The sequence below is a fragment of the Urocampus carinirostris genome, chromosome 6 (genome assembly GCF_059441175.1).
Source record: "Urocampus carinirostris isolate Australia breed hairy pipefish chromosome 6, RoL_Ucar_1.0, whole genome shotgun sequence".
Taxonomy (NCBI): domain Eukaryota; kingdom Metazoa; phylum Chordata; class Actinopteri; order Syngnathiformes; family Syngnathidae; genus Urocampus; species Urocampus carinirostris.
The window spans coordinates 12111138-12137458 of NC_142354.1; the positions used below are offsets into that span (position 1 = coordinate 12111138).

Consider the following 26321-nt stretch of genomic DNA (forward strand, 5'->3'; position numbering starts at 1 on the left):
TATAAATAAGACAATTTAATCTAATAATAAATAAAAACTCACGTGCAATCTAAAAAACATTACTCTAGCTTTAAAAAAAATCTAATTCTAAAATAGCCAAATTGACCATTTTGCAGAAATATCTTGTCACGGTGGTGCTTTTAGCACTTAACGGCCATTCACACAGCATAGTAATCTTGTGATACAGGCATCTTGTGTTTTCCCCACTGTTTCCTTTTCTAGCCACTCATGCTAACTATTTGGCTGCAGGCTATGTCTCACCTCTAGTTGCTATTGTTATTATAATAATATAATAATAATTTCCTTGTATTGTCATTCTGTGTAACAATGTACACAGAACGAAATGTCGATTGCACCTGACCCGTTGTAGCGAGCCGATGCAGCCGCAGCCAACAGAGGGCGCCGCCGACCACTTTTTAAGTCTTAGGAATGACTCGGCCGGGGCGCGAACCACCGACCTCCCAGTCTCAAAGCGGGCGCCTTACCATCTAGGCTACTGAGCTGGTTGTTAGCTGCTCCCCCTTCATTCCGAATGACCATTGGTAACTTGTCCTGGTGGTGCGTTTAGCCGAGTCCCGTCTTTCAGGCAGCTGTTTTAATTTTTTGGGTTTTGTATTGTTTTCTTCTCTAGCCACTCCGCTGCTGGCTATGGCTCCCCACTATCCGCTATAGTCATTGTTAGCTGCCTTCGATTCAGCTTTCAGTGTCACTTTCTTTACACAAATTGTCATACAAGTGAATGCTGCTGGGTTCCGTGATTGGGGCATCATCCACCATTTTCACACTGGTTCCTTCTCTAGTCACTCATGTTAGCCACTCGTCTGCAGGCTATGGCTTCCCACTAGCCGCTATTGTTTAATATTAGCTCTCCCTGCTCTGTCTTTCAATGCTACTTTTCTTCCTCAGCAAGTGAATTACCCTTTTTCACAGTTTCTTTGTCTGGTCACTCATTTGAGCTACATGGCTTTTATGTTTTTAATGTAGAGCTGCAATTATTTTATCATTTTATTTCTTTGGCCATGATTTTCCTGGATTTATCCTTGAATCGGGTAACATGCACTTACCAGTATTTAAATATCTGTACTCTTAAAAACTTAAATCCAAATCAATATGGTAGAGATTGTCGAAAACACAGATTAAAATTGCATAGTGATTTTTTTTCTCCCCCTCTGGAATTATCAAAAAATGCTATTTATTAGTTTTTAAGTAAATCGCCGCTGTGAAAATTGACCTCAAGTGGTCCCACTTGACTTCAACATCATTTTTTTTTAGAATCATTAATATATATCCTTTAAATACTGATGAATAAAGTGGCTATTAGTTTGTGTACAGGTCCGAGACTGGCAATATATATATTTTTTTAATGCTGCACTGTGACTAAAAACTTTTCAGTTGTCAGACAATGTCCTCCGGCGAATGAGGGATGCTCAGAATTCAAGCAGCGCTGAGAAACAGCCAAATAAGCAAGGAAATCCGAATGTATCAAGTAGGTTGTCGTCAGTTCGTTTTGTTTGTTTTAACCTTGTTGAAAACAAGTAACACAATTTTTTCCCCTTTCCTATATTTTGGCTTCCAGGTTTGAAATCACCGGGCCCTTCTGTCGCAGAATTACAGGAAGTGATTCGTAGAAAGTAAGAGAGGACTTACAATAACTGTTTTTTTTCTTCTGATAGCAATAAAATCCTGCTTCTGGAGACCAATACCGATAACATTTGTTTTTTTAACAGCTTCATTCAGAAAAAATATTAAAGCACACTAAATCCAAGTAATTTCATGTGTGTCTCTATTTTTGTTTACAATTGCAATACCACTAAATGTTTTGGTAAACATGTCTTCAAAACTAGAACTTGACTTTATCAATTGGTTGAGTAATGTAAGCCATGTAAGGAAAATTGTAGTTTGATTACAGTTTGAATGTGCCTTTGTATGATTTTTATCCTCAAAAGTACCTTAACGGAGACAAATATCATATTCAGGTATCATCACAATTGTATCATCTTGGGGCCCGCTAACTATTAATTAAGATGTCCTTCACTTTAGTGCTGGGAAGTCTGGTCACAAGCTTGCCTCCCCTTGATATACTCCTTTGATTTTTACAGTAACTCATTGTTCTTTTATGCTACAAAAGTTTCACTTTTATTACTGTTCATATATTGTCCTCGCACGCCATCTAGTGACCAGCATTATATCGCTCCATTTAATCATGTGATTTTGTTTAAGCCGATCACATTAGTTTCATGTATTCGTGTGATCTTGGTTGAGCCAATCAGATAAGTTGTTTCACGCCTGTGTTTTGAAAAAATGGGCAAGTAGTTATTGGATGGGTGTCTTTTCTCTCCAAGCCGATCTAGGGGATTGCTCAGGTGGGATGCGCCTCAGATGAAAGGGCTACCCAACATCAATACCGGACTTGGAGTGTGTTCCTTTTTTTACCTTAATGCAATCTCTAGTTTTAACCTTGACACGCCTTATCCCTGACATGTGTATATTCCAGAATATACGTATGATTATGAGTGTGTTCATGATGTGAAACATTATACATGTGATCCAATACATATCACCGCACACGCTTTGTCTAAAAATCAATAGATCACTCATCTTATCAAGTAGTTTTGTCTTAACAGTACACGTTAGTAGCTATAACAAATCAAAATATATACAGTATACACGTGCTTCATCAGGTCAATGTAATATTTGGCCAAATATGGCTGTAGAGGTCTTATTTGAAGCAAATTTATAGCACCAGTTATTTTCTAAAGGAGCAGAAAACATTTAAATATACACTGTACTTTTGCATGTCTGGTACAGAAAAGCAACACATCGTGTGGCGATCAAGAGACTTGTTTGCGGACTTAATCAACGAGTTGTCATTACCCATTAAATCGAAGTTCATGCACAAACAGACACAAGAATGCGACAAAAAAGAAGCGAAAAAACATTCTAACCAAAAAGCAAAACTCAATGTACTTGCTTAAGTTTGGAAATCTGTACAATCACAAAATCCTTATTCATGCAACTGATTAGGGCTTTTTGATAAGCTTTCAATGTTTGGCACGCATTATGAAGAGGTAAAGAGGAGACACGACCAAGTTGATTTACTCCTTCCATAGGAAACAAAATATAGTGTATTGAAGGAGCATAAATGCTTATAATCTTAGCAACTAAGACATTTTCTATCAACACATTTGACGGCTTAGACTGTGTATAATCTAACTGTAGGTTATGGTCCAATATTCAGCTTTGAGAAGCAGCAGGCGCTGGTGCACGAGCAGTCGGCCGGACTCACCCAGAGGGATAAAGAGGTTGCAGCGGCGCTCGCCTTGGATGATCTGAGCCCTCCGCTCATCAAAGAGAAAGAGAATGCCAGGGAAGAACGAGAGAAGGCCAAGATACTGGTGAGTTCAGCCGACCCAATTGGATAAAGTTTCTAAGAAAGTATAGACACTCAAAAGTTGTATGCATTCAGGTTTAGCCAAAACCTTTTCGTCTGCGGATTAAAATAAATATTTTATGACCCTATCAATATCTGCCCAAAACAATCGTCTCAAAACAGACATCCTGAGTTACTAACATTGTCAAAGTATATTGCATGCGCCGTTTTGCTTGTGTAGCATTTGAACTAGCAAGTAAGCATTAACCTGCTAAAACTGAACATAGTAGTATTTGTTCTCTTCTTTTTGTATGACAATGATTTCTAAAATGATCCATTTATAAAAGTCAAATTTGCTCAGGCCTTTATTAATTTTATTTCTGTTTCTTGCTCATCCCTATCCTTGACAATGTCATATTTAATGTCGTTAATATTTTGTTATTTTCATCAGTATATTTGTTTTTAATTTAAAGGGACGTTATGTCTATTTAGCGCATTCTGCTGATAGTAAAAAACTTCATTTATCTGGAAAAAAAACATTAATTTGAATAATGGGCAAAAATGAACAGACTATGATATTAGCTGGAATTTAAGAAAAAAACTCATACGTCCACAGCAATTGCGTATTTATTTTCCTCTGTGTTATATGTCAAAGTGTCCTTGGGCAAGACACTGAACCCTTAATGCCCCCGATAGCAGGCAGTTGCCTTGCATGGCTGACGCTGCTATCAGTAAGTGTGTAAGTTGGAAAAGTGTGAAGCACATTGTAAAGCGCTTTGGGAGGTATTCATTGACTTGAAAAGCGCTATGTAAATGCAGACCCTTTAAATTTCATGAGCCTCCACAAGAGGGTGTTGACATGGCGTATTGCTACCAGGGCTACCCGCATAAACTTTGGTTCGGTCACCTTGAGTCGTCATAGTTTGTATACTTCATTGTGCTTTGCAACACTTGATTTCTGTTGCACTACACTGTACAGCGACATCTAGTGGTCAAATATTACTCGGTATCCCTTTAAAACTAAGGAAACCTTGGTTATTAACATTGTAAAAGTATTTTGCATTTTTGCTTTATTGTTTGATTAACTTATTATTTGATAATTATCTTGCATCCTTACATTCTAATTTTCTCCAATTTGACTATGTCAGGACCAGAACAGAAACAGGACTCACTCGCGTAACGTTTCCCACAAGTTTTATCAGAAGAAAGGAAGGGGGTTGCGCCCACGATCCAGGGATTGCTGGACGCGGGAAGCAGGTCGCTCTGAACGCGGAAGTGGGACTTCCGTGGCGAGCGATGGCGGTGTCGGGAACGGAAAAAACGGGTCAGTAGCCGGGATAGGAGAGTAGACATGGTGGAGATCAAAAACGGATCGTTATTCGGGACGGGAGAGCAGACGTGGTTGAGATCAAAACAGATCGTAGCGGGAGACAAACGGGAGCAAAAAAAAAATGGGACAGGCAAAAAAAGGGCTTGCCGTGTAAATGCAGGTTTGCAGACGGACCGACAAAAGGGGACTGACATGGCAGAGTTTAGATACTGACAGGGAGCCAATCTGTCAAGCTGCGGCTGGCGCCACACAGGCGGGGCCAATTGGGCGCCATAGCAACCGTGACAGACTAATATACCGACCTAACATTACAGTGTATAAGTGATTATGTTTGCTTAATATTTTAAGAGATTTTTCTCACTGCAAATAAAATTATTGCGTATTATATATCACTTGCATGTTGGAAAGGGTTATCATATTCAAAGATGTAACCAAAAAAACGTTTTTTTTTGGGTTTTTTTCGGCTACATTTTGAAAAGATGGTTCACATTTTTATATTTTTTGGCGGATAAAAATGTTGCTACATATTAAATGTAATTTATTGCTGTTTCTTTGTTTTTGGTTTGTATACATATAACATGATCTTTGAATAAGGTTCTAGAAATGGGTATATTACACATTTGCAGGTGTATAGCATACATTCATATGTATTTTTTGTTTATTGTTAAGTTATCTGACGAACACTTGGATTTTTGTTCTTGTTTTTTTTTGTATTAAAGAATATTCAGTTACTGTGTGCACTAATTTTAAATCCGTCCAAAACAACAATATTTGTTTTTAGGAACACATTAAAAACATTTGTTTTTAAAATATGATTCATCAAGTATTAAAGTACTTGTTGGATGCAGCCCCTATATATATACAGTGCAACCGGAAAGTATTCACAGCGCTTCACTTTTTCCACATTTTGTTATGTTACAGCCTCATTCCAAATTGTATTAATTTAATCTCTTATCTCAAAATTCTACACAAAATACTCCATTATGACAATGTGAAAAAGTTTTTTTTTTTTTACTTTTTTTTAATTTATGAAAAATAGAAAACTAAGAAATCACATTTACATAAGTATTCACAGCCTTTGCCATCAAGCTCAAAATTGAGCTCAGGTGCATCTTTTTTTCCACTGATCATCCTTGAGATCTTTCTACAGCTTAATTTGAGTCCACCTGCAGTAAATTCAGTTGATTGGACATGATTTGGAAAGGCACAAACCTGTCTATACAAGTTCCCACAGTTGAGTGTGCATGTCAGAGCACAAACACCATGCATGATGTCAAAAGAACTGTCTATAGACCTGCAAGACAGGATTGTCTTGAGGCACAAATCTGGGGAAGGATACAGAAAATGTTCTGCTGCTTTGAAGGTCCCAATGAGCACAGTGGCCTCCATTATTCGTAAATAGAAGACATTTGGAACCACGAGGACTCTTCCTAGAGCTGGCCGGCTTTCTAAACTGAGCGATCGGGGAAGAAGGGCCTTAGTCAGGGAGGTGACCAAGAACTCGATGGTCACTCTGTCAGAGATCCAGCGTTCCTCTGTGGAGAGAGGAGAGCCTTCCAGAAGGACAACCATTTCTGCAGCAATCCACCAATCAGGCCTGTATGGTAGAGTGGCCAGACGAAAGCCACTCCTTAGTAAAAGGAACATGAAAGCCCGTATGGAATGTGCCAAAAAGCACCTGAGTGACTCTCAGACCATGAGAAACAAAATTCTCTGGTCTGATGAGACAAAGATTGAACTCTTTGGTGTGAATGCCAGGCACCATGTTTGGAGGAAACCAGGCACCGCTCATCACCAGGCCAATACCATCCCTACAGTGAAGCATGGTGGTGGCAGCATCATGCTGTGGGGATGTTTTTCAGCAGCAGGAACTGGCAGACTAGTCAGAATAGAAGGAAAAATGAATGCAGCAATATATAGAGATATCCTGGATGAAAACCTGCTCCAGAGCGCTCTTGACCTCAGGCTGGGGCGAAGGTTCATTTTTCAGCAGGACAACGACCCAAAGCACACAGCCAAGATCTCAAAAGATTGGCTTCAGAACCACTCCGTGAATGTCCTGGAGTGGCCCAGCCAGAGTCCAGACTTGAATCCGATCAAACATCTCAGGAGAGATCTGAAAATGGCTGTGCACAAACGTCTCCCATCCAACCTGATTGAGCTTGAGACTTATTGCAAAGAAGAATGGGCAAAACTGCCTAAAGATAGGTGTGCTAAACTTGTGGGATCATATTCAAAAAGACTTGAGACTGTATTTGCTGCCAAAGGTGGATCAAAAAAGTATTAAGCAAAGGCTGTGAATACTTATGTAAATGTGATTTCTTAGTTTTCCATTTTTAATAAATTCAAAAAAAGTTAAAAAAAAAAAAAAAAAAAAAAATTCCCATTGTCATAATGGAGTATTTTGTGTAGAATTTTGAGATGAGAGATTAAATTAATACAATTTGGAATGAGGCTGTAACATAACAAAATGTGGAAAAAGTGAAGCTCTGTGAATACTTTCCGGATGCACTGTATATATATATATATATATATATATATATATATATATACAGTAAAGAAAATAAGTATTTGAACACCCTGCTATTTTGCTATTTCTCCCACTTAGAAAACTTGGAGGGGTCAAGTCAAGTCAGGTCAAATTTATTTATATAGCCCTTAATCACAAAAATGTCTCAAAGGACTGCACAGGATTACAGTTACAAAATTACACAATTACCAGATCTTAAACTAGCATGCGGGCAAGGAAAACTCAAAAACCTCAGTGTGAGGAGAAAAGAGAAACCTTGAGAAAGGACCTCACATGTGGTAATCCCCCTTCCAGGATTGACCAGGGTGAATTACAATTAGCATTACTGTACACATAATAGTAAACATAAGGTAAGATGTTGAAAATGTCCGGAAAGTGCATGACATCTACGACGCCCCCAGCCTGCAAACCAGTCCAGAAAGTCTATGACGGCCACAACGCTGCCTCCCGTCTCTGCCAGCTGGTAAATGCAGGGGTTGACATGCTGCAGGTCAGACGCCGGTCCGCTGACCCATCCCAAATCATCCTTCTCCTTCGTATCAGCCAGGCAGGCTTCGGAAAAAGACAGGACAAAACTGACATTTTCATTGTAGGTGCATGCCCAATGTGAGAGAGATAAATATCCCATTGGCTTAATCAGATAATATTGCCCATCTTTTTCTTATTTGACTACATTTTTAGAAAACAGAGGGTGAGAGAAACAACATGGAGAGAGAGAACAGAGAGCGTAAACAAGAGTGAACAAAAGAGAAGAGAGAATGGGAGAGATACATTAAAAAGTGAGTGACAAAAATAAAGAAAAACAAAGAAAAAGAGAGAGACATAGAGAAAGAGAGACAGTGATATATATAAAGCTGTAGGGCTGGGAATCTCACACACACACATATATATATATATATATATATATATGAGAGAGAGAGTGCGTGTGTAATATAGCTCCCGTCGCTTTGTCAACATCAAGAGAACATATTTCAAACTGCAGCTCACTTTTCTCTTGTATTTCTCTGGGTGTTTCGTGGACTGGACTAAAACCCTTGGCGGACCTGATGCGGCCCGCAAGCTGCATGTTTGACACATGCATTCAAGTGATACATTAGTAATAAATTCTGAGGTTTTTGAGTTTTTCCTTGCCCTCATGTAGGTTTTTGATCAGGGGATGGTGTCATAATAGTCTGTGGTTTGCAATAATTTGACGTCTGTGAGGCCTTTGAGACTCCTTGTGATTGAGGGCGTCACAAATAAACATCACTTGACTTAAAGGGTCTTTTTGTCTTTTTTTTATAGTTGCTGTCGCACTCTATAGGACCATTGTTAACATAGTAGTCACTATTTAAATAACATTATGAGCTGGTTATTAGGTTAGCATACTCAATCAGCAATATTCTTCTGTATTTTTTTTTCTAATGATTGTTTCTGCTAAACCCCGATGTTTAGCGATTCGGCTTAGAAATGAGTTTGAACAATTTTTATTGACACTTTTAACAGCAAATAAACAATGTGAGGTTTGAACAATTTTAATCGACACTTTTAACAGCAATTAAACACATTCACAATTTCATTCTATCATTTTCTAACAGTATGAGGTTTGAACATTTTTTGTCGACATTTTTAACAGCAATTAAACACAGCAATCATATGCTGCACCATGCCAGTAAGGCAGCAGTTTTGCAACTGCATTTTGTTGCAGAAGAAGGGAAAACTTCTCAGTGCTGTAGATGACGCGTGCGATTAGAGTTGACATGGCCATTTGGTCATGCTGATGTCCCGTCTCTCTCACACATCCTCTTTCCTTTTAACACTTCAGCCAGTCTGTTGCGTGGGCAGTTAACAGGAAATTGTGTATCGTGTCACACCGTGCTCAATAGTTATATGCCGCTGATACCAATGCTTGTGATTTCGGAATAAAGAAGTATGCAAATGAATCATTTTTGTCAAACTCGTCTTGTATTGTTTTGAACTCATCATGTTGCTTGAAATTGTGAGGCGCTTTTCTCACGGGTGGTACTACTCAAGCAAAGGATACTCCCACTAGAGGGCATTGTTGAACCGCGTTACTTTCTATACAGGGGCAGATTAGTTTTTTTTTCGTTCTCTGCACAGCAACATGTGCTCCACCTCAATCAATGTTTCTCTCCCATTCATAGCCCCCTTTTCCAACCTGCCCTCGCCCTTTCCTTGGAGCTAGAGGCTGAGATCAAAGCATTTGACGCTGTCCACTCGAAAAATGACAACAAATCAAACACTCTGTGAGATGATGCAACATTTTTTAAAATAAATGTCGTTGGCCCCTCATGACAGAACCAAAAATATGAGGAGCTGTTTTCTGTTTGCATTACTCATTAATCTATTTTAGGGGTGTTGTACTCATTTTAGCTCAGGGGCCACATTGTACAAAAAACACTCACGTAAATTAACTTAACTGCATGAAAGGGTGCCTAAGCTGTAGGGCTGGGAATCTTTCAGAAGCTCATGATTTTTTAGAATTCATGGGGTTAAGATGCAAATTTAAAACGAATTATGGATGCTTTTATTTTCTTAATATGACTTGCTTTTTCTTCACTGATATTTCATCTCCTGTAATGTTAATCAGCTACACAATTACAAAGCAAAACAATCCTTAAATTCATATCCACTACTACTTTCAAGGGACAATATGTAATATTTGTCCACTAGATGTCGTTGCATTGTGTAGGGGATCCAAAAATGAGTGCTACAAAGCACAAGGTAGAATACAAACCACGGAAACTCAAAGAGACAAAACTACACCATTTTTTCAAGTTTCTTTCCAGTCTTTCACAAGTTTTTTTTTCTCTGTACCTTTAGCGGCAAGATAGTGGACAATGATATCAGCCCTCTAGGGTTGAGTGAGCCTCATGTTATGTAAAATAATTGGAATTATTCAACCTACAAGTATTATCTAAAGACTGCACTTTTATGTGATAGTTTGTGTATTTTAGCTTTTAATTGAAATCAATATTAGTTTTTTTCATGAATTACGTTTTTTCCCCACTAGAAGGGCGCTAAATAATACACAATGTCCCTTTATTTAACTCAGGGCAACTGAAAAGTCCTTTCTCTTTTTCATGTAATTATAATGAAAATGTTAACTTGATGGGCAGCACGGCGGTGCAGTGGTTAGCGCGTGTGCGGCCAGTTCTGAGGTCATGAGATATAGCCTCCTTTGTGGAGTTTGCATGTTCTCACTGTGCTTGCGTGGGTTTCCTCCGGGCACTCCGGTTTCCTCCCACATTCCAAAAACATGCATGTCAGGTTAATTGGCCGGTCCAAATTGTCCCTAGGTGTGAATGAGCGAGGTGCCCACTGCCTGAAGATAGCTGGGATGGGCTCCAGCGCCCCCTCGACCCTACTGAGGATAAGCGGTGCAGATGATGGATCGATGGATGGATGGATGTTAACTTGAAATTGGGAATGTCCCTGTTAGATTTAGTACTGTGGCAAAATACACAGGTGCTATTTCTTTAATTTTGAATCCAGGTGCTAACCTTTAGTTTACAATCCATCGTCATAAAAAGTGTAGTTAGTAAGAAATGCTTGGTTAAGACGTCCATGCGCCAATAGTAGTGCAACCAAATTCTCAGATTGTTCCATAGTTTGCTCTGCCAGTTTTACAAAATACACATTTTCTATGACCTTTCAAAAATCCCCCCTAAGCCACAAAATAAGAAATCCTCATTTTTGTATTGACAATGTTGATTGTTCCTGAGTGATATACGGTGCCTTATTGTCATTGTTGTGTTATGTTTAGCAGCTCTGTTGAAGTAAAATAACGCCAGGCTTGATGTTGCCTACCCTTTTATTGAGAAAGATGGCAGGTTTTGATGTGTTTGCTCTAGTAATTTCTGGTTGATAAACGGTAGCATGCTGCAGTGGGAAGTTTGCTTCAATATCCATATTTATAATTTCATGTCTTTGTTTGACACATAAGGCGTTTTTTTTGCGCTGCTCTCGTGGGCCGGATTCAATCATCTGGGGCCACGCAGGTCTTACGTTTGACCTCCCTGGTCTATACAATGCAACGAAGCATCACCTTCTTCTGTCACATGACTTCTTCACATTGTTGCATGTTTGTTGCATGCTTTACACACTCAGCAGAATTCTGCACCATTTTCATTTTTTTTTTCCGGACAAAGATTTAGGCAGTGTCTGAAACTCATGACAAAAAGTTAGCCGACAGTTGGGTAGACAATTCTGAAAAGTTGCCTGCCCAGCCATAAAGTTGCCTACCCCATTTTTCACAACTTGAAACACAATAAGTATTAAGGATTGCTAATCAGAATATGTAACAGAACAACACTTTAAAATTAAGTTTGTTATTAATCTACTTATAACATTCATTACATGTATATGACATTGCTGTTTTCCATCTGCCATCAGTATGTACCTGTATTTACTCATCTTCATTTATGTATTGTTTGCTTTGCGTCGTCTGCTACAAGCCACATGAACTCCTCTTTCCACGATACTTTTAATGTACGTTTACGTTTTGTAGCGTCATAAATTGTGTTAGCTGCTTTTGAATATTTCTTCTGGGGATGAGGTTTTGGCTTGATTTCTCACCACTTATCCATTTTTCTTGTGCTCTCTGTGCGTCTACTTTGAAAAATGACATGCATATGCACGACCTTGTAACGCTCGGGAAAGTCCGGAAGCAGGAAGTTATTCGATGCAGGCTTCTGATTGGCTGCCAAGTATGCAAATTGCCAAACGAACAGAAATTTCCAAACCGAACGAAGATTTCGAAATCGAAATAAAGCGAATGTTTGATTTTGGGGGAAAAAAGTTGTCGGCCACCCGGGTGGAGACGTTTTTTAAGTTGTACTTCCAACGTAAAAGATGCACGCCCCAGGCGTCCGTGCAGATGTTATTTCAGACACTGATTTAGGTGATGAAAACCATTACGTTTCAATAGTGGACCCAACATGTGGGAAAGCAGGGAATGAAACAGGTGTGCTAAAAATGATGATGTTGACTAACAAAAACAGGAACAAACAACAAAAAAATCTGTTCTAAAAATATTATCAAAGTGTCTAGAAACAACAACAAAAAAACCTTTGTGAAAGTGACCCAACAACCTCTGCTGTCGGCTGCAGTCATTATTAAGAGCTGTAAGAATGAAGTGCATGTATGAAGACAAATAAAGTACAGGTGGGTGTTCTCTAGCCACTCCCCTCTAGTGTTGCCCTTTAGGGGGGGAATGGTGTGCCAGGTCCGGAGACAAAATAGCTCGTTGATTGGTTATCGCAACAACAGACTGTACAGTGATTCAAAGCCATTTGTAGTTGTTGTCTCCAGAAATTTGTATTCTGGGTCAGGTTCCTCCTCTCTGGTGATTTCCACACTCTGTTGTGTTGGTATGAAGTCACTCTATTTACATAGCTGTCACAGTTATCGCCATCTGGCTCACATACCCTACTGTGGAGACAAGCCAGTTGAAATTAAAGATAGGCGTTTGACTGAGCAGAGTTTACATGAGAATGATCTAGTTAAAGATGGAGCGTTTTAAAACGCCACCCAGGGGCGTGGTTTTGAATGATCTTTGTTCACAGAGCGACTACAAACACCAGTGACACCCCATTTGCATATATGGTATTAGCATAGGCTCGCATAATTAGCTGAGTGTCCTCTCTTTCTTACCAAAGGCATCTTTTTAGTGACCCACTTTAGACTTTCAGTAATGCTTGTGATGTTTCACCCATTTTCAAGACACTCACACACACACAATGGCCACATATTCCAGCAAAAACATAACATGTAACATTAGATTAAAAAAAAAAAAAACAGATAAAGTGGCTTATTTCAAATACTTAAACCTAATGTAAAATTTTCTGAACAACAAGAACTTCTATGGGTCCCGCTAGTCTAAACACAACTTGATGATTGCGTAATAATTTTACCATCTCCATCACAGGAGGCAGACAACATAACATTCTGAAAAACATTTGTCGCAGAGTTCCCCTAGATTGTTTTATTCTTTTCTAAATGTGTTTGTCTTTATAGCCGCATAGTATTTTTTTTTTGTTTTCCTTTTTTCTCATAACGTCTTTGCTCCCTTTTTTCATGCGTGTGTATTTGTGCTCTTCAGTATAAATCTTCATAAAATGTTGGCCATTTCGCGTTTTCTGTTTTGACTCATAGCTGAGTCAAGTAGTCAGAACAACAAGAGAGGTGAAATGCAGATTTAGCAGTGTGATATTTCCAGACTGCATCCCCATGAACTCAGTGTTTTGAAAAAGGCACAAAAACGTCTTCTACATTTTCTGACTTATACAAATCAGGTTCCACATTTGCCAGGCTGCAAGTCATTTGTTGTTGGCAGGCTTTTCTCAATTTTTACTCTGAAGCAACTAATTCTTGGAGAAAAAATATTACAAAAATGATTTAGTTTTTTTTTTCCTGCTGATGATAACCAGTAATAAAATCTTGCTTCTGTCAATCGATGATATAACATTTATTCTTTTTTTTTAATTACGAAATTTTGATAAAAAATACAAAACACTGACATGTAGGTTTTGCAGAAAATGCATATAATTATGGCTTTGTTCATTATGTGAAAATAAGTCACTTTTAGACATACAAGTGCTCCATGCTGGAAGGCACAAATGCCTTGGCTAAGGGAAATATCCATCCATTATCTGCACCGCTTATCCTCAGTATGGTCGCGGGTGTGGTGGAGCCCATCCCAGCTATCTTCGGGCAGTGGGCAGGGGACACCCTTAACTGGTTGCCAGCCAGTCAGAGGGCACACAGAGACAGACAACTCACTCGCTCATTCACACCTAGAGAGAATTAGGACCGGCCAATTAACCTCACATGCGTGCTTTTGGAATGTGGGAGGAAACCAGAATGTCCGGAGGAAACCCACTTAAGCACGGGGAGAACATGCAAACTCCACACAGGAGGTTCAATCTCATGACCTCAGAACTGTGCCGCACACGCGCTAATAAGAGAAATATATTGGTTTCAGTTAAATCGGTGTTAACACACAAATAAATGCAGAAGCGGCACAAAAAAAGCAAAAAAAACACTCTAAAAATGACACAAAACTCAATGTACTTGCTGAAGTTCAGAAACCGGTATAATCACAAAAATTTGTAACTATGTGACTTTTTATTTACCATCTCTCCGATACCTCGCGCACATTATGAAGAGTTAAAGAGGAGACATGGCCAAATTGTAGTTTCTACTTCTATAGAAAATCTAAACGTATTTCAATAAGCGCCATAAATGCTTGGAAACTTTCTAACAAGTAGTGTTAGCTGATTGAACATTAGAGCGTGGCGTCAAGTGACTCATCATAGGATCTTTTTTCTAACAGTCAAAGCCAAACATGACGTCACAATCGGCCCGATAATTATAGTGCATCCCAATTACTTTTGCTCTAGTGCTTGTTATATTATGTAGTGATTTATAATCTTGAAAACAGTGGGTTTTTTTTTTATTTCTATGCATCAACACTAGCAACAACAAGTCAAGTCATTACCTCACCACATCATCATTTACAATGCACTATGGCCACCCACAAAAAAGCTGCACAAGGAATAAAATCTGCAGTAAAGTCAAGGCAACAATGAAACCAGATGAACTGCATTGCTCCGTGGCGGTTCCAGATTGGTTACGCAAACCAGCGTAGCAGCCTTGCTTTATTCCCACATGCAGGATCGTAAATAAATCCATTTCGTCTCTATAGAGAGAATATTGGAGCATCATCGTAAGCACCGTGAGGTAGCAGCAGTGTCTGGACGCCAATCACTCTGAAGCATCTGGCAAGGGCGCACAAATAGACACGCCATCAGGGATGGGCTATCTAGCGCACTATATAATACATTCAGATGTCTGATTCTGTTGGCTAGATAGGCTGCTTGTTAGCAAAGACGGAGTGAAGTTGCAGGTAAGGTGGAGTGTGCCACACGCAGGTAGGGCTACATATATCGACTATTTTCATAGTCGACTAGTCATCAACTACTGAACTGATGATTATTAATATTTCCTAAATTTAACCACGACGTTGATTCAATTATGTGGAAAATAAACAAAAGAAATGATGGTGCAATGAAAATCTATCTTTTATTAGACCTACTGCACAGTCTTACTAAAATTAAATAAAAACGCCCCATCTAAAACTAATTATGTAAGTAGAGACATAAACCCACGAATACACTTCATTTTAAGAGAGAGGCAAAAAAATAAAAAATTAAAACCAGTAAAGAAAAAAATTATCCCTTTAAACAAAGAACATGCTCATTTGCAGCATTAGAACCGTAAATATAAGATACAATACGTGCATTTTGTGAAGTACCTTCAATGGTCAATTACATAGTCTGACATTTTTAACATTTTAAAGGTGGCATGCGTCGTTTGAGGTGTCCTTCAAAAGTTAAAGGTATAATATTTTCGCTATTATAAAGTATGTGGTAACGATGCCCAACTGTGTTCAAAGAGCCTTTATCATTTTATTTGCTTTCATCTTACTTTTAGCATTGGTTTTCAGGACGTGAAACACATTAGGTAGAAGGAAAGGAGTGGATGGGAGGGTGGCGATTGTAGGTTAACTTTAGGTTCATCTTGAAGTTTTTGTCAGTGTAGAATGAAAATTGTAAAAGCAAGAAAAGGCCTGTTTTAAATACAGTCCAAATGCTTACCCATATCCCCAAAAAGTTGAAAAAAGAAGAGTTTATTCATGCGTGTCTAAGAAATGCACATGCTTGCACGCACATCATGAATGAGTCGACTGAGGCTGCGATCATGCCTTTAAGCCAGGTGATGGCGGCATAGTGTAACTGTTTCAAATTCTGTACAGCACCTTCAGCAACTGACGCTCTTCGGACTGCATTGGTTTAATTACAAATATGTTTGTCAGGCACAGTCTCCCTTGATGCTCAGTTTTTCCTTTCTAGCCAAATATATGCCTAAATGTGTACAAAGCTTTTCACCAAAAGTGTATTGGCTTGATAATAACATGAATCTTACCGACAGACATGGGGACTTGAGACTTAGTGACTTGGACTCGAGTCGACTCGAGTCGCTGTTTTTATGACTTGTGACTTGACTTGGACTTGGCAATCTAAGACTCGGGACTTGACTTGTGACTTGACTTGCCCAAGAAAAAAATACTTGGGACTTACTTGGGACTTGAAGGTGAAGACTTGAGACTTACTTGAGACTTGCACATGTGTGACTTGGTCCCATGTCTGCTTACCGAGACTGTTTTGTTCAACTGTCCGACCTGCCGTTTAAATCTTTGTGAGTCACCAAGCTACTGTCATGATACGCAAGGTCTACTTTGGAAACAAATTAAGTAGTCTTTTTAGTCGCCTTATCCAGGCTCAATGCTTCCAAACTATAGACGCTTTGGTACGCGTACTAGATGTTGACGCTGCCATTTCTGTGTGTTTATGTTACCACTTGAGACAGATACTATTGCACATATATGACTCTCAGCAGAGATTATATTCACGACAAGATGCCTCATTCTGTTGATAAAACATGTCCGGATTAATTGTCAACTATTTCTAGTATCGATTTTAGTTGACTGATCTTTACAGTCCTACAGACAGGAATAAAGAGTGCAGGGGGAAGGACATTGTAGATTCAAGAGCCGTTTTTCTGTTTAAATGTGCACGTCATTGACCAAACTGAACAGTAATCCCGACGCTTTAACACGTGGTTAAACCTCCTGTTATCTGCTCCTCTAATCACCGGTGTGACATTTTTTTTCATCATGTTAATAGCGCTAAGCCCTTTGTACACGGGCGCTCTCCATCAGAGGCGATTCGCTGACGGGGAGAGTCCTCGCCTCGGCTGACGAGATTTCGATCGGCGCGTGACGGAGGAGGGAGCGCCCCACCCGGCACAAATTCTGCCGGTTCCTAAGGACAAAAAGCGTAGGAGTGTGGATAAGAGAGGGACATTTTTTCTTCAAGCTTGCACACATATTAACATGCACTTTTGATTGAGAGGAATGCACATTGTCAAAAAAGAAACAGACAAAGATTAGGACAACTGTTAAAGGTCTAGTGTGTAAAAATGTCCTTTTTCGTCATTATACAAAAGTACAACTAGATTAGTTGGCTTATTTCAATGCAAAAGCAAGACAAAGGTAAAAAGGAAAAAAATGTAAAAAAATATATTTAAGGTGAAATTTGTCGTCTGAAGTGTCCTCAAAAAGTTGAAAGTAGAATATTTTTACTAAGTGTGTGTTAACAATGCCAAACTGAGTTCAAATAGCCTTTTTGTTTTTTTTTGCCACCGCGCATATCTGCTATTATCATAATTTTATTAGAGCTGTTTTAAACTTGCAACTCATTAAGAAGCAGGAGAGAAGGGGTGGGGTGTGGAGTGTTCTGATGCTTGTGGTTTCATGTTACTGTTTTCTGTTAGCATGAAAATGGTGAAAGTAAGAAAAGGACGATTACAAATACAATCCAAATGACAAACCCCCTATAAATGGGGAAAAAAAGAAGAGTTTATTCGAGCGTCTCTATGAAGTGCACGTACAGAGGCTGCAATGATGACGTAAGCCAGAAGACTGCGTCAGCGAGTAGAACATTTCAAAATTCTGGAAAGCATCTCTAATGATATATAATGTGTAAATTATTGGAGTTGTGCAAGTAGCAGCATTCACAGTCGGAGTAGTATAGAATTGCACTTACGCATTACACTCATGAGTGTTGTAGATCAAAGTTCAGAGTGGTAATGGCTTTTTAAATACTTAAATAATTTAAATGAAAACCCATTGATTCAAATTATTATCAAAACACATGTATTATCTCTTAAACATGATTTTTTTTTAATTGTAGGTTTAAATGTTTGTAATTGTATTACATAACTAATGAAGCTGGCACGCTTGGCTGCCATCTTACTACAGAAGCCTGAATGATTATTTTGTGAAGATGGATTGTCCTAATGGTGCTTTTTAGCATTTGACGGCCACTTCCTGAACAAAGCTGAGCCTTGCATATGATGGTCACCGAGTTCGATGATTCAGGCATCCCCGACTTTTTTCCACTTTTTCCTTCTCTAGCCCTAATGTTAGCCACTAGGCTGCAGGCTATTGCCTGTTGCTGTGTAATTAAAGTCTCCAGAGTCCCAAGGGACGTCATCTCCAGATAAGTTTGCAAATTGAAAACCGCATGGAAATTGCAATACAGGTCTTAAAAGACGCAATGTGTTTTTTGAAAATCGTGCAGCCCTACTTAGTGTTTCGTTGTCGTTGGCGGGGATTAACGCCCGCTTACATATACAAATGTAAATGTTTATACTGAGCAAAATTGTATTTTCTTTTTGTTTAAAGTCTAAAAGTGTTTATAGTGTTTCATTCAGTTCTATTGTATAACTGGAAGGTTGTATGATACACAAGTGTGTAGGTTGAGTCTTGGCTTTGCTGAGGATATTGGCATTTTTTTGGATCACATAATATTGAATGAATAAATTAATGAAAAGTTGATTTCGAACATTAAAATAGAAATATAACAAAAACAATAACTCAACAACAAAATAATGTTACATAACATGTTCGAAAAGGGGTAGTAAGAAGTAAATGCTTATATTACCTACCCCTTCATCTTTCCTATTAAATACACCAATGATAATAACAACAATTGTAATAATGTTAATAATGGCAGTTATGATATAACAATAGCAACAATAACAAGTTAACCATAGTTCTAGACGCACTATTCCCAAGCTCTCGTATCACTCATACCCCATTTTCTTCATCTCTGTATTCCGCCAGTAATGTTTTTTTTAAATTGTATTTAAGTGAATAGTTGGACATTGTTTGATCTCATCTTGTAAATTGTTCCAAAGTTTGACTCCACACACAGACACTCACATACTTTTTCTGGTGGTTCTCGCCTTTGAGATTATGAATATACTACAGCCCTTTAAGTTATAATTTCCCTCTTTCCGAATGAATCATTTTGGGATGTTTTCTGGCACTTTGTTTTTGTTGACCTTAAATAGCAGTTGTGCAGTGAAAATTTTTGACTAAATCATCCAATTTTAATAATTTGGATAATATTGGTGGGGACAAAACCATGATTGCTCAATATTGTTAGGGAACAGTTCCCTCTGTCCATGCCTAAACTACTGCCTTGAGTATACTGCATTTATCTTTGTTCACTGGCAAAACAATTACAAAATTAATGCATTAATGCCCCTTCGGTGCTGAAAGAGACAGTAAAGAAAGGTAGAAATATTCATGAAAAACTGAAAATGAGAGCTTTAATAGTTAAGTGTATTATAAAAATAAACTCTCCAGTGTTTTAAAAATTTTCAATTCTAATGTAAGAGCTTTAGTACTTTAGTGTTAACAGTGCTTGAGAAATCATTTTCCAGCCCAAGCTTTTCTGCGAGTACAAAACAAATGATGCCCGGTGCGCATGCGCAATGCCATACAATAAAGTCGATATGAAACACGACGTCCAACTGTCTTGGGGCTTATTAGCTGCGTATGCACCTAGCAGGCAATAGCTCAGCGTTTCTTTTTATGGTTAGGCAGGATGGCCTTTTAGTTATATAGTTGTGCCATAAAAGAATTCAATAGCCAACATTCACTTGATTTGCCCCCGTTTAAAAGCAGTGTTGCATATTGAGTCTTTACCTGCATCCTGTTGACTTGATATTACTCCATGTTTCCATCTCTCCGGAGTATGAGGAGGTGGGTTCTGTTGAAAGCGGATTACAGAAGACAGAAGGTTAATCATGGCGGGGGTGGAGGTGCCCGACATGCCGAGATGCCGGGCCCACGAGGATGGACGCGCTAGTGATGATTAAGTCGGATAGTTTATTGTGTTATTTCTTTCACGCGGCATGATCTCGATGGATGGTTATGATATGGGCGCATTCATAACCGAGGTTTTTTACATAATCAGCGTTACAGTGAAGCATTCTGCCTTTTTTTAAAATGGAATTGTTTAGGATTAAAGTAATAACACAATTTTTTTATGACGGTATTAGACAATGAAGTACCTTAACAATATCAGTATGTCAAAAATCGAAAGAATGTTAGATGGTCTCTGGAGGATATTCTGTTCCAGAAGTATCTGCCCTGGATTTAGCTTATAATGTCGCAAACAACACGAGTCGCATTAGCAAACAGCATCGCTTCAGTGGCTAGCTTCTCGTAATCCCCTAGCATCATTATAGTAGTTAGATTTCCCTGTACAGTATTCTCCCAATTTCCACTGGGCTGTGTTCCAAAGGAGTCCAGCGGTAGTAAAAACCCGTGAAGTAGTACAATTTCTTTATTCGATATCAGTAACATATAATACATGCGACTGTAACTAAATAACAACTATAGATCTAGAAATAAAAACACAGAATTGCAATTCAATGATTGGATGAACGAATGGTCTTTATTGTCATTAAACAGTAGTATAACGTAAATGGAGGTCTTTTCCTTTCAATGTTAGATAGCAATGTAGAGAGCAGCCAGCTAGCTGCACGCTAACATCAGTGTTCCTCGGTGAGCCAGGTCTGTGTGATCATTAAAATACAGGAATATAGCGGTTTCTCACAAGTTGTAGCTTAGGGTAATCCATTCAGTGGGTAATGGAACTGTAGCTGCTGAGAAACAAGCCAGGCATGGGTGACTTTTCAGAGTTGTTATGTCGTCTAGCAGCAGTAGGCCAGACTTGCGGCGCCGCTATTGCTTTATCTCTCGACGACGCCTCAGCCTCTACCCGGACCCGATAACAATCCACGGAACACCCACTGGTGATCGGCATTTCGTTGTGCCCATGTGACTTTCCTCAGAGTCTGATTTGATTGATTGATTTCCTTTCGATGTAACGGGCCACTAAAATACAAGCTGTTGCAGTGCTGTGCAGTTTGTTTTAAGTGAATTCCTTCAACGTTTCATCAACATGGATTTTTTTTTGTTTATTTATCTTTATTTCTTTGTGGCTTTTTTTATTCAGGCAAAGCACAAAAACAACATCAACAAACAATTAACAAAAATGCACACAATCAGCTGTACAATACTATTATACATACTCATGAGGCCAAAGGAAATGGGCTAAAGCAAGTGCTTACCCCTACTACAATTTATCTTTCAGGCAAGATATATTCAAGAAGAAAAGTGTTGTAAACATTGGAACTAGAAATTGCTCAAGAGGACAGCGCTTCATAAACATTTTCTTGCATCAAATTAACATCACAAAGAGAACTCAATGTCATTTCCCGTGATTGGATGTACTCAACTTCATCATGTTGTACTCCTGTTTCAGAATTCACTGTCATTTTTTATTTTATTTTTTTAACTACTTTTTAAAGCTTACTTTTAAGGGATCAGTCATTTTCCTCCTTTCACCCGATTGGCTTTCTTCTACTTCTACTTCCTTCTCTTAGCCTTCTGAGTTAGATTATTGAGTAAGAAACATTGCCATTGCTGGTGTCTTTTTTTCACACACGCACGCACGCACACTCACACACTCTTCTCTCTCTATTCAAATGTCATGTTTTCATTGTGCATTAAAGCGAGGCTGTGAGTGTGTTTCCAGCACCATTCCACACAACAACACTTTAGGAGGTATTCAGCCAGAAAATTACACATCATCTGTGCTGCTGGCGGAGGTGATTTTGCACACTTCCACACACATACATGCACCCGAGCGGGGGCCCTTGAGCATCAGACAGCCGCTGCAGTAAGAAAAAGAAGAAAAAAAGTGCAGTGAGCAGCACGGTGTGAGGATTTGCAGATGTGCTCTTTAGGGATGCAGATGCCTGTTAAGTTGGGATAAGACTGGATTACAATGAGTGTAATGTCAATCTCTGTTCACTTGTGTGATATCAGCAAAGCGCACGGAAAGGCCTTTTTTCCCTTGTCGATCACCATCACTGTTCTGGAATTACCTTTACATAGATTTTAGTGGGTGGGACAGTAATCGCCTGCTGTATCGTGGTTTACCTATCTTTTTTTTTTTCATGCATTCTGATTGGCTATACAGTTGCCCCGCCTTTTTTCTGCTTGTCTAATTTGCACAGCAATAACATTGCGGTCTGAGTTGTACATATACTCAAAACAGCTTGTATGCGCAAATCCTTTTTTATTTTCAAATTTCTCTAAAAGCCATTGTGTCAACAAAACTCTCAGGACTCACAAAAGCACGTAAAGGCAGACAAAGATGCATTCTATTGCCAATAATGTTGGACTTCTCGACCTGTTAAACTTGTCTAAAAACTTGACTAAAATTGTCTGGTGCTCCCTTGTGTCTTTTCAAAAATGTTTGATAATGGAAAAATATATGGTTTCTGTAGGACAAAACAGGATATCTTCCTAACATTTTTCAATCAATATAGATGGATACAGTTAGTGTTTTCTTTCTTGGCTTATATAGGGCTTTTAAATTCTGGACTGATGCAAAATCTATTAACGGACCTTATATTTTTAGTACCTATTTTAGTATAGTTTTCCTCCATGAAATTAAGGATCCTCCTGTCTCTTGTACCTACTTTTTATCTTTGTTTTTTTTACAGGCCAGACAGTTGGAAAGGAAAGAACAAGAGTTGGCCAGCATGTTCAGCTTCTACCAAAACCAAATCGAAATTCAGGAGAAGAAGGTAAGCAATATACCTCTTTTTCCCTTCCGCAACAATTTCCATGTAGGAAGACTGCCACTTTCTGAAATCTTTGCATGTATTATGCTTTGACAGACTAGCAGTCGAGACATTTCACTTGGAGAGCTTTGGTTGCCTAATCAAATTACTCTTTTGTTGTGTCCTTGATGATGAACCTGGCATTTTTTTCTAAAACTCGAGATGGTGGCTTAAAATAGAACATATTTTTCTCCTGTGTTTATGAAAATTATACTGTGGCTTTTCGACTCCAACAGTAATGCTTTTGTATTTTACACCAAGTGGAAGGCGCGAGCACCATGGTTTTGTAAATATTATTTTCACGTTAGCAGGTACATTTATTGAATGGCTGAGAGGTGCAGGGTTGAGACTGGCGTACGAGTTCGAGCTCTTCGTGACGCATAGAAACCAGAGTAAAGGAAAAGACGCTACAGGCTGAAATTTGTGCCAAGGAAGAGGAAAAATAAGCACTCTGAGAAATGTAGATCATCGAGGAAAATGGCGAGATAAAATATAAAAGCAAAACTGCAATTGATTATGCACAACTCATTCACTGCCATTGACGGTTATGGCTATCAGTGGCTTCGAATTAATTGATGCCATAACATCTATAGCGGTCAACAAAATATTGGAAATTTATGCTGGGTGCACGACAGCAGACAGGTAGTCATCAACACAGCCCAGAAAATCATCAGCTGCTCTTTTCCTTGTCCGGTAGCGATACCAGCAACATTTTAAGGACTTTATAATACAAATCATGTGTATGTATGCTGGAATGCCAATTATATCCTCATTGTAAAAAATTTACATTAGGTTTTAATCAATAACAAAGACTATTCTACACATCCAGGAGTTGACGCTTGGGGAAATCAACTGACTTTTTTACAGGCAACAGATGAAACAATTTCTTGATTGGCAATATATAGAGATTAAGAAGATTTATGTAAAATATAGTACACTTTTTTCTATTTTATTTTTCTTCTCACAGACCTTTAAAGGCAGTGCATGCATTAGCTCATCCTTTGCACTGCTTCCAATCTTAACCCTTTTTGCGGTTTTCACGAAAGGCCATCCTCCAACTAGGGCCCATCAAGCGGAGTGGATCTTATCTGGTCTCTGGCTCTAGCTCTTTTTCACCCGCTAAGGGAAAAAAATACATCTACTTTCGAGGTAAATGGCGTGGTCCCTGCATGCAAGCAGCACACCGGCAACGCTCGATAGAGGCGAATGATTGGCAGAGAGCGAAGGACGCTCTATCTCTCTGCATTTGCTGCCACAGTCCCCTTTTCCTAGACATTTTCCGCCCCCTTACTTGCTCGCAGCTGACCTGCATGCGGATGAGGCAGCGAGAAAGACGGAACACTGTAAGCAAGAGATAAAGAAGCTATATGGACTATGAATTAAGCAGACAGTCTCTACTGAGCAGGCATCTATCGCCCTCCTTCTCTTCCATTTCCAATCGAGCACTTATTTCATCCAGGTTTCCTAGGCTGCCCTCGCCACCTTCCTTTGCCTATCTTCTCTTCCATACCTGTGGAAAAGGCTTTTAAACTGAAATTAATGGCCTCTTGTAAATTCAATGGTGATGTAGTGTCTTGAGCCACTCTCATAAATGCTGAAATACAGCTAAACATCAAGGTTTTGCTTGCCCTAATCTAATATATGCACATATTTTTTCTGCAAAGACACCTTGCAACTGTTTATAGGTTTTTGTCAGGGATGGTGGGGAATAACAAACACCAACACACACCTTACGACTTTGATTGCAGAGCGGTAATAATCCGTTTAAAACCCAAATATTGGTAAAACGTGGGTTCTCTAAATTTATGTTACCCCGGATGAACAGTTCGGTGTGCTTTACTTTTCCGTCTTTTTCAAAATTCAACGCAGAGACAATGTGTAAACTGTAAAGTGTCCATGTGACATTCTTTTGAACAAAATATTCCAATTGCCATATATGTGAGAGTAATATCCTCGGTTTTGCAGGTAAACGGGTTATTATGATTATTTTAGAAACCCAAATTCTGCCCATAAGCCTGAAGCATGAAGACCAAGTCACAATCAGATTCAGATTCAGATTCAGATCTACTTTATTGTCATTCTAGTACACGTGTATACAGAACGAAATGTCGATGCATCTGACCCCCACAGTTTCCTTGAATGTACAGATATAAATAATGTTGTATTGTATTTTGGCTACGTGTAGTATTTTACCATAGTGCCGATAGTGCAAGAATGAGGTACTTTCTGAAAAACAGAGCATAAAATGGTGCACACTCGTTTGGAAAAAAGGTTGTTTGATTTTGTTATCATTATCACAACTGTAGCCGCTTACTAAAAATGTGGATTGGGAAACTTCCTCTTCCCCAGAAATGCACACAATCACTGACTAGGGCTGGAAGTACGTTTGTGTTTACATATACAGTATTCCCTTGACTTTTGCGGTTAATCTGTTCCATAACCACTCTTTTCTGAATTTCCACAAAGTTGAAATCATAATTTAACACAATTAATCCGTTATGCACACGCTTCTTCCCTCATATGGGATATTATATGCCCCAAAGCATTCTGGGCTTGGAGTACAGAGACAAATGACACACAAAAAGCCTCACGTGTATTCTGCCCCCATGGCAAAATTGCCACAGTCCTATCCATCTATATATGTATACTCAAGGTTCATATGGATGCTTGTAATCCTTGAAAATTCTTCCATTTGTATTTGTTTTCAAGGATTGAAAAGTGCTTGAATTTTAGCGGAAGTGCTCATTAATGCTCGAAATTAGTGCCATTTTTCTCGTAAAGTCTGCTTTGCCATTGCCATCTGTCTTCCCCCATGATTAATTGAAGCTGGCATAAGTTTGTAAGGCATTGTCCTATGAAGCGTCATTACCCCGGATGAGTCTCATCCAAGAGGACAGGTGCATGCTACACCTGAAACAGGGAACTATGAATGGGTATTAGTGCAATGATTACATATAAATTATGGACATTTATTATGGGCCTTGCAGAAAACTAAGGTAGCGTTTTCCAGTGGTAAATAGTAATGGTAAGAACTTCCAGCAACTGAAAATGTAAGTGACATAATTCTTACCCAATACCTACAGTATATTGAGAGAGAGAGACTTGTCTGAAATTTTTTTACATACAAATTGTTTGGATTCACAAATATATTCGCTATTTACTCAAAAGTTAAACATTATGTCTTGATAAAAAGTTAATTGCAGATACATCTGTGGCTCTGCAAAATACATTATTCACGCTGGATTTCTTTTAATGGGCCTGGGGAAATTAGAAAAATATCTTTGAAAGTCCTTAAAAAGGCCATGGAAAAGGTGTGCAAAACTTGTATACAGGATGCCATCATTGTATTATTCCATGAAACATATTTTAGCCTGGAGAGGGATGTGTGCCACCAGGGTGTACTTGCCTGAGACACACCACAGGAAATGGTGCCCCTACCACTCCAGTGGTTAAGGGATCTGACCAACCAACCA

The 26321-nt window shown here is 38.9% G+C and overlaps 1 protein-coding gene and 1 long non-coding RNA gene across 4 annotated transcripts in view; one reads left to right on the forward strand and one right to left on the reverse strand.

Moving 5' to 3' along the window:
• Nucleotides 1-26321, forward strand: part of chchd6b (coiled-coil-helix-coiled-coil-helix domain containing 6b) — a 75904-nt gene that overhangs the window by 512 nt on the left and 49071 nt on the right. For all 3 annotated transcript variants that reach the window (XM_088337905.1, XM_088337906.1, XM_088337904.1), the window contains exons 2-5: nucleotides 1393-1486; nucleotides 1577-1631; nucleotides 3239-3395; nucleotides 22729-22812. In XM_088337905.1, the coding sequence (XP_088194031.1) occupies nucleotides 1393-1486; nucleotides 1577-1631; nucleotides 3239-3395; nucleotides 22729-22812 (390 nt within the window). The remainder of the gene's footprint in view (nucleotides 1-1392; nucleotides 1487-1576; nucleotides 1632-3238; nucleotides 3396-22728; nucleotides 22813-26321) is intronic.
• The window catches only part of LOC148363834 (uncharacterized), a 48106-nt gene continuing 38233 nt past the window's right edge, over nucleotides 16449-26321 (reverse strand). The window contains exons 2-3 of the long non-coding RNA XR_015850695.1: nucleotides 19853-19916; nucleotides 16449-17117 (exon numbers count right to left, since the gene is read on the reverse strand). This is a non-coding gene — a long non-coding RNA (uncharacterized LOC148363834). The remainder of the gene's footprint in view (nucleotides 17118-19852; nucleotides 19917-26321) is intronic.